The sequence below is a fragment of the Ylistrum balloti genome, unplaced genomic scaffold (genome assembly GCF_031769215.1).
Source record: "Ylistrum balloti isolate Yb309-2 unplaced genomic scaffold, AGI_CSIRO_Ybal_v1 Utg370454, whole genome shotgun sequence".
In the NCBI taxonomy this organism is placed as follows: domain Eukaryota; kingdom Metazoa; phylum Mollusca; class Bivalvia; order Pectinida; family Pectinidae; genus Ylistrum; species Ylistrum balloti.
In genome coordinates this window covers 149,878-157,981 of record NW_026782301.1, presented here as the reverse complement: position 1 = coordinate 157,981, position 8,104 = coordinate 149,878, and the positions used below count along the sequence as shown (strand labels likewise).

Sequence of the window (8,104 nt, the reverse complement as noted above, 5' to 3'; positions counted from 1 at the left end):
ACTGATAAATGAAATTTCTTTCTGTTCTGCATTAGTCATTCAGCACTAAGTAGTGGGAAGTTACCATAATTAAAACAAAAAAATAGTATTCTTCTTTAGAATTGTGGGTGGCGCTCACCTTTGCTCCAAATATGTTATTATGAAATTTTTATATGTACATGTTAATTAAACTAGGTTGAAAATAAACGGGATTCCCTATTCTAAAAAAAGGTATGCCAAGATTTTACAGCCAATTTGATTGTTGGATATTCTTTTCTTGCCATTTAGAGCAAACAGAGCTCGAGGTATGGATCATTTCTTTTATACTTTAGCAGGACATAAAGCAAATGTCTATTTATAGACATATTTTTGTACGATAAAGGTTCACACATACTTAGGTTTTATGTACGTGATGTTTCAGTTTATATGTAAATGTATGTATGGTAATTAAGTCAGGTGATCACTGACTGGTCAGTATGATTGGCCCCTGTGGGGCTTCGGTGATCCCCGTTTTGTCTGACCTGGGTTCAGTTTGCCCCTGTGGGGCTATTGAAAACCCCACTTCAGCAGCATTTTTCAGACACCGTGACGCCATATTGATTTTTAAAGTTTTCTTATTCGCAAACTAATTTTATTATTCACCTGTATTTATTTTACAACACGTCCCACTAACCACCCCATACTACTTCCCTTTAATTGGTATGTGTGAGTTTGTAGCCCACCATCTATCTAATAGATGGTGGGTTATTCAAATCGCCCTGCGTCCGTCCGTCCGTAAACAATTCTTGTTACCGCTATTTCTGGAAAAGTACTGGATGGATCTTTCTCAAATTTCATATGCAGGTTCCCCTTGGTCCCTAGTTGTGCATTGTACCTTTTTTGGACTGATTCGAATTCAAGATGGCCGACAGGTAGCCATCTTGGATTTTGGAAGTAAAAGTTTGTTACTGCTATTTCTTGGAAAGTACTGGATGGATCTTTCTCAAATTTCATATGCAGTTTCCCCTTGGTCCCTAGTTGTGCATTGTACCTTTTTTGGACTGATTCGAATTCAAGATGGCAGACAGGTGGCCATTTTGGATTTTGAATGTAAAAGTTTGTTACTGCTATTTCTTGGAAAGTACTGGATGGATCTTTCTCAAATTTCATATGCAGGTTCCCTTTGGTTCCAAGTTGTGCATTATACCTTTTTGGACTGATCCGAAAACAAGATGGCTGACAGGCAGCCATCTTGGATTTTGAGAGTAAAATCTTGTTACTGCTATATCTGAGGAAGTACTGGATGGATCCTTCTGATATTTCATAGATATTGGTTTCTCTTGGTCCCTAGTTGTGCATTGTACCTTTTTTGGACTGATTTGAAATCAAGGTGGCCCACAGGCAGCCATCTTGGATGTCGACAGTAATACAGCACAAGCATATTGTCCATTATCCACCTGTAACTGACTGCTATCTAATAATACTTTGGGATCTTTTTCATCTTTTTCATCTTTTTGCTAAAGTATAAAAGAAACGATCCATACCTCGAGCTCTGTTTGCTCTAAAAGTCAAGAATACCAAACAATCAAATAAGTCTTGGGAAGTTACCATAATTAAAACAATAAAACAGTATTCTTCTTTAGCATTGAAGAGATACAACAGATGACTTGGTCAGAATAGCCAAACGTGAATACTGTACTGTTGTCATGTTTTCATATTTCGCCCAGAAACATTTCTTAGAATTTGTTGTAAAACCTTTAAGCATGCTTACCTCCATGCGATTTAAGGTTGCTTAAAAGACAAACTTAAAAGATTATTGGTCTTTTCAATTTCAAGTCCACAAAATTCAGTTTTACCAAATATGAACACTATGTATGTTTAAAATCAAATTATGTAAGGTTTGTTGTATATGGAGAGATGTATAAAACCTTTATTTCTGTTAGCTATCACACTTACTGTTCTATCTCTGGGTGTATGTGTTAGAGTTGCAGATCCTATTGATTCTTGGAGTCATACTTCAGAGGTCAACACAGAGGTCAAAAAGCATTAGTTGTGATATAGCCAAGACTTGTTAGTTATTGATTCCACAAACCTGTTAATAGGTGCTTTGGTGGGCAGGTGCTTGGTTACTATTTTAAGCTAATGACTCTGATGTATTTACTAGGTAGGAAAATTGCCTACAATCTAAGCTAACTTCAAAGGATAACAATATTGATTTGGGGTCAAAGATTGAAGGTCACCTCATTCAGAACAGATGTATGATATATTGTTCTGGAAAGAACTAAAAATTGGGGAAGGGGAGAGGTGGGGTTGGGTGTTATCATCATGCCATTCAGATTGTGGGGTCTGTAAGAAGTGTTCTGAGTGTTTTAAATGTGACAAATTAATGATGGATATATAGACAAGCAATAAACATGTCCAGATCTGCTGAGTCAGTTTTCACCTAGTTACTAGCTCATTCCTTCTATTTCTCAGGACAGAATATGTTCGTTAACTGCATAATGTCAGAAATTAATAACAGAGATAAATCGGATGATTTGCATATTTATCTAGTTTGGTAACCAATTAACATGATTGCAAGCCATTGATATTCAAACTAATGTATTTTTGGACACTTTCTCTGTCAGCTCTCTTCACAGGAGCACAGTTTGTATGTAGGTCTTGCAGTAGACTAAATCCTAGAGTGGAAGTTATTCAAATCGCCCTGCGTCCGTGGTCCGTCCGTCCGTCCGTAAACAATTCTTGTTACCGCTATTTCTGGAAAAGTACGGGATGGATCTTTCTCAAATTTCATATACAGGTTCCCCTTGGTCCCTAGTTGTGCATTGTACCATTTTTGAACTGATTCGCATTCAAGATGGCCGACAGGTAGCCATCTTGGATTTTGGAAGTAAAAGTTTGTTACCGCTATTTCTGGATAAGTACTGGATGGATCGTTCTCAAATTTCATATGCAGTTTCCCCTTGGTCCCTAGTTGTGCATTGTACCTTTTTTGGACTGATTCGAATTCAAGATGGCAGACAGGCAGCCATCTTGGATTTTGAATGTAAAAGTTTGTTACTGCTATTTCTTGGAAAGTACTGGATGGATCTTTCTCAAATTTCATATGCAGGTTCCCCTTGGTCCCTAGTTGTGCATTGTACCTTTTTTGAACTGATTCGAATTCAAGATGGCCGACAGGCAGCCATCTTGGATTTTGGAAGTAAAAGTTTGTTACTGCTATTTCTTGGAAAGTACTGGATGGATCTTTCTCAAATTTCATATGCAGTTTCCCTTTGGTCCCTAGTTGTGCATTGTACCTTTTTTGGACTGATTCGAATTTAAGATGGCAGACAGGCAGCCATCTTGGATTTTGAATGTAAAAGTTTGTTACTGCTATTTCTTGGAAAGTACTGGATGGATCTTTCTCAAATTTCATATGCAGGTTCCCCTTGGTCCCTAGTTGTGCATTGTACCTTTTTTGAACTGATTTGAATTCAAGATGGCCGACGGGCAGCCATCTTGGATTTTGAGAGTAAAATCTTGTTACTGCTATATCCGAGGAAGTACTGGATGGATCCTTCTGATATTTCATAGATATTGGTTTCCCTTGGTCCCTAGTTGTGCATTGTACCTTTTTTGGACTGTTTTGAAATCAAGGTGGCCCACAGGCAGCCGTCTTGGATGTCGACAGTAATACAGCACAAGCATATTGTCCATTATCCACCTGTAACTGACTGCTATCTAATAATACTTTGGGATCTTTTTCAAATGATATTTGCTAATAGGTGCTTAATAAAAATATCTTGTGCCATCATTTAGTACATTCAATGAAGACCAGTTCATGAACATTTACAACACCTGTAACAAACAAAAAAAATAAACAAATCTTCAAGAACTGAAAACAGATCCTCAAATGGTGGGTGCCAAGATCCCTCTGGGATCTCTTGTTTATTCAGTGACAGATTTAATTGCTATATAGCATGCAGAAATGTATAGAATTGGCTGACTAGGTTTTTATTTATTAATATACGTGACAGGATGCTTTTTAAACAAATATATGTCAAAACACACACCTGTACTCTCAGAAATTTGATTGATTACATCCTTGGTGTCCATTATACTTCGTTAGTTTTAACCATGCAATGTTCTAAACAGAGAAAAAGTTAGTGGTTGGAATTAATTGTTTCAGAATTCAGTGTTTTCTTATAGAAAACTGCACTATTGATGCTGTTTTTTCTGATGTATTGATATAAAAAAATTCAATTTTGGGCATGAATTTCTTTTCTGTGGCATATTTAGGAAAACACATTAGACCTTGGGTAGTTACTCTGCTATAGGTTGATGAAAAGTACAGCTGTTTACACAAATATAAAACTAAAAAATGGTCATTACCCAGAAGAAATTCAGTGGGAATACCAGATCATAGAATGAGTGAAAATTATAGAGCTAGACTGATTTTGTTTTTGGTTTGATCACCAATGAGTGCAAATTCTCCATGAAATTATATTCCTTCGGAACAGAAGTATTTTTTCATTGTACACATTTGTTTATAAAATTTTTTTCTATAATCCAGATGGAATAGCTGTCCTCGTTGACCTACAAGACCAGGAAATCGGCGATGGACATTCAGAACTTTGAAAAAGGGCGTATAAAGGCCCTGCAGGATGAGAGAGTCTATATACAGAAAAAGACTTTCACAAAGTGGGCCAATGCCTTTTTGGAAAAGGTGAGTTCATTTACATATTGTCATTGTACTCGGTGAAGTACTACATGCATGTATGACAGAAGGTCAAGGTCACTATAATTATGAACAAGTAGGTGGAAACAACTGGTTTCTTGTGATTTATTCATGTAGACACAAACGACAGGTACAGAAAACACTTTGGCATCTCATTGTTGGTGAGATAGCATAAAATATTGGTATATCTGTTGTCCTGGTTGTAATGGAGATAAATACTGGTATATCTGTTGTCCTGTTTATAATGTAGATAAATACTGGTATATCTGTTGTCCTGTTTATAATGAAGATAAATACTGGTATATCTGTTGTCCTGTTTATAATGAAGATAAATACTGGTATATCTGTTGTCCTGTTTATAATGTAGATAAATACTGGTATATCTGTTGTCCTGTTTATAATGAAGATAAATACTGGTATATCTGTTGTCCTGTTTATAATGTGGATAAATACTGGTATATCTGTTGTCCTGTTTATAATGTAGATAAATACTGGTATATCTGTTGTCCTGTTTATAATGAAGATAAATACTGGTATATCTGTTGTCCTGTTTATAATGAAGATAAATACTGGTATATCTGTTGTCCTGTTTATAATGTAGATAAATACTGGTATATCTGTTGTCCTGTTTATAATGAAGATAAATACTGGTATATCTGTTGTCCTGTTTATAATGTAGATAAATACTGGTATATCTGTTGTCCTGTTTATAATGTAGATAAATACTGGTATATCTGTTGTCCTGTTTATAATGAAGATAAATACTGGTATATCTGTTGTCCTGTTTATAATGTAGATAAATACTGGTATATCTGTTGTCCTGGTTATAATGTAGATAGATACTGGTATATCTGTTGTCCTGTTTATAATGTAGATAGATACTGGTACATCTGTTGTCCTGTTTATAATGTAGATAGATACTGGTACATCTGTTGTCCTGTTTATAATGTAGATAGATACTGGTACATCTGTTGTCCTGTTTATAATGTAGATAGATACTGGTACATCTGTTGTCCTGTTTATAATGTAGATAGATACTGGTACATCTGTTGTCCTGTTTATAATGTGGATAAATATTGGTACATCTGTTGTCCTGGTTATAATGTGGATAAATATTGGTACATCTGTTGTCCTGGTTATAATGTAGATAAATACTGGTATATCTGTTGTCCTGTTTATAATGTAGATAAATACTGGTATATCTGTTGTCCTGTTTATAATGTAGATAAATACTGGTATATCTGTTGTCCTGTTTATAATGTAGATAAAGATATATAAGATCAATATTCCTTTTAGAAAATTATAAAGCATGTGCAATATTCAAAGATAATCCTGGATGGTGACATAATGACCTTGACCCCCTGACATTATTTCCTTTTCTCTTTGAGTTCACATGAATGCCCCAAATGTATGGATTTTGTACATTATCTGTAAATTGCTGAAATGATCTTGTGTTTCACATGATCTTCTTCAGGAATTTTTCCTGTGTAGGCTCCACTACAAATATACTAGGTTACACTACGGCATATGTCATTTATATCCTCACTTATTTACTCTGAAAGCTCCATTTAAATCGTCTACAAAGGTAACAAGTGTTAGGCAACATAGAGCGGGTTGTTAAGAAATCTAGCACCTGACTCATGTATCGCCTTTAAGCTTGTCAGATGCCTGGTATTAACGGCAAACAAGGGACCTTTGAATTCTGTCTGCCCTATACACGGATAACAGATACCAAAAGATACCTGTAGATGTTTTAGGTATGTCAAGTACCAGCACAAGTTTGTCACAAAGGATGTCTGTGTTTTGCGACATGTTTTACAAATGAACCTATTTGGCAGTAGAAAACTGTATTAAAAATCTAAGGTGTTGAATATGTTATATAGGAGTTGATCAGACTTTCGACAAGACTTGACTATAACATTTGAAGTGGCCTTGGAAGTTTTAACTTAATGCCAGCTTGATGTTTACTGTTTTCTACATGTGAATATGTAGGATGGCCATGCTCTTGTGTATTGTTTCAGTATTTAAATCTGTTATACAGATTTCATTTATAATTCTCATGCACATGTAATTTATAATGTCCTGCAGGCTGTATAAGCTAGACACCATCAGTATACGTACAAGTGACAATTGTGTATCCTCTTTTGTTCAAGGACAAAGGTTTACTGATCAGACCATGTATAATGTAGGGATTTCAGTGTTTTCTATGGGATAATCTGTGACTGTGGAGATTAAGCATTTAATTCATGTCCTTCATGTTTCCTATCGTTTTCTTTTGTTCTGATGTCAATCTATCAACCTCATTTTACTGTTAGTTAGATTTTTGAACTTTATAAATAACCATAATACTTCAGAAAAAGTTAACTTTTCAGGATTCCAAGGTCAAGGTCATGATTACTATTGATAGAAAGTTTACAAAAAAATACTTTGTGTGAGAGTTGGGGTATTTTTCTTGTTTGCTTTTCATAGCATTTGTACACTGATTGCAATTTAGCAGCTACATATGCAGTCAAAAACTGTACAAAACCCTGTATGGCTACCTGCAGACACTGAGGTAAAGTGATTCTGTCCTAGATCTGGCTCTGTATCACCTGTAGATATTCCCAGGCAATTTCAAGTACAAGAAGACTCATTACAGAAAAAAGAATGGAAGACCACCCTAGCAGAAACCATTTTATTTTATCAGACTTTGTGCATCTTGATACAAAATCATCTTTATTTTTATTTCGTTATTCAAGTTTGGATGACAATCACAGATGCTGAGTCATATTACTATCTATCTCTGAAATTTCTACTGAAAGTTGTCTCCTTCCGTTCTATCTTGCTAAAAGTCAGTCAAGCAGTTGGTGATAATTTGTGATTAAAATTGTATTCAAGCCGTGGTGTGAAATTATGCAGACTACAGGTATCATTATGTTTTAATCACCGACCATGTTTTCAGGCCTTCCTTGCAAGTTTTACAAACAGATTTAAAAGAAACCATAAGTCCTTGAATTCTGAATTAGGTATCTAAATATCTGGATATTTGAATGTCGACATGAGCTTGCAGGTGTACAGCATGTCTGGATTGTGATAAGACACAGAGAATGCTAAGGGTACACTAGAATTATGATTAGTTATTAAGTGAGAAATTGATGCATTCGTCAACGCCTGTCTACTGCTGCCTTATTATAACACTTTTCACTTCATTTTCACAATGAGGACACTTCATTGTACCGGGAAATACATTCAAGTTTTTAGATAATTTTTGTCTCTTTTATTCAGGAAGGAAATATGAGTATAATGACAATTGAAGGCTGTAATGAACAACTTAGAGAACATAATAAACACAGAAAAGGAGTTCATCAAGTTTTTTTCTTGTAACGGTTTTCAAGGTTATTAATTTTGAACAAAGTAAGATTTTCCTTGATTTAAATTCAAAATTTT

General features: G+C 35.2%; 1 protein-coding gene across 1 annotated transcript in view; it reads left to right on the top strand.

The window, feature by feature from the left end:
* Positions 1-4,558: 4,558 nt before the first annotated feature.
* The window catches only part of LOC132555140 (spectrin beta chain, non-erythrocytic 5-like), a 125,465-nt gene continuing 121,919 nt past the window's right edge, over positions 4,559-8,104 (top strand). The window contains exon 1 of the mRNA XM_060219489.1: positions 4,559-4,666. Coding sequence (XP_060075472.1) covers positions 4,559-4,666 — 108 coding nt within the window. The remainder of the gene's footprint in view (positions 4,667-8,104) is intronic.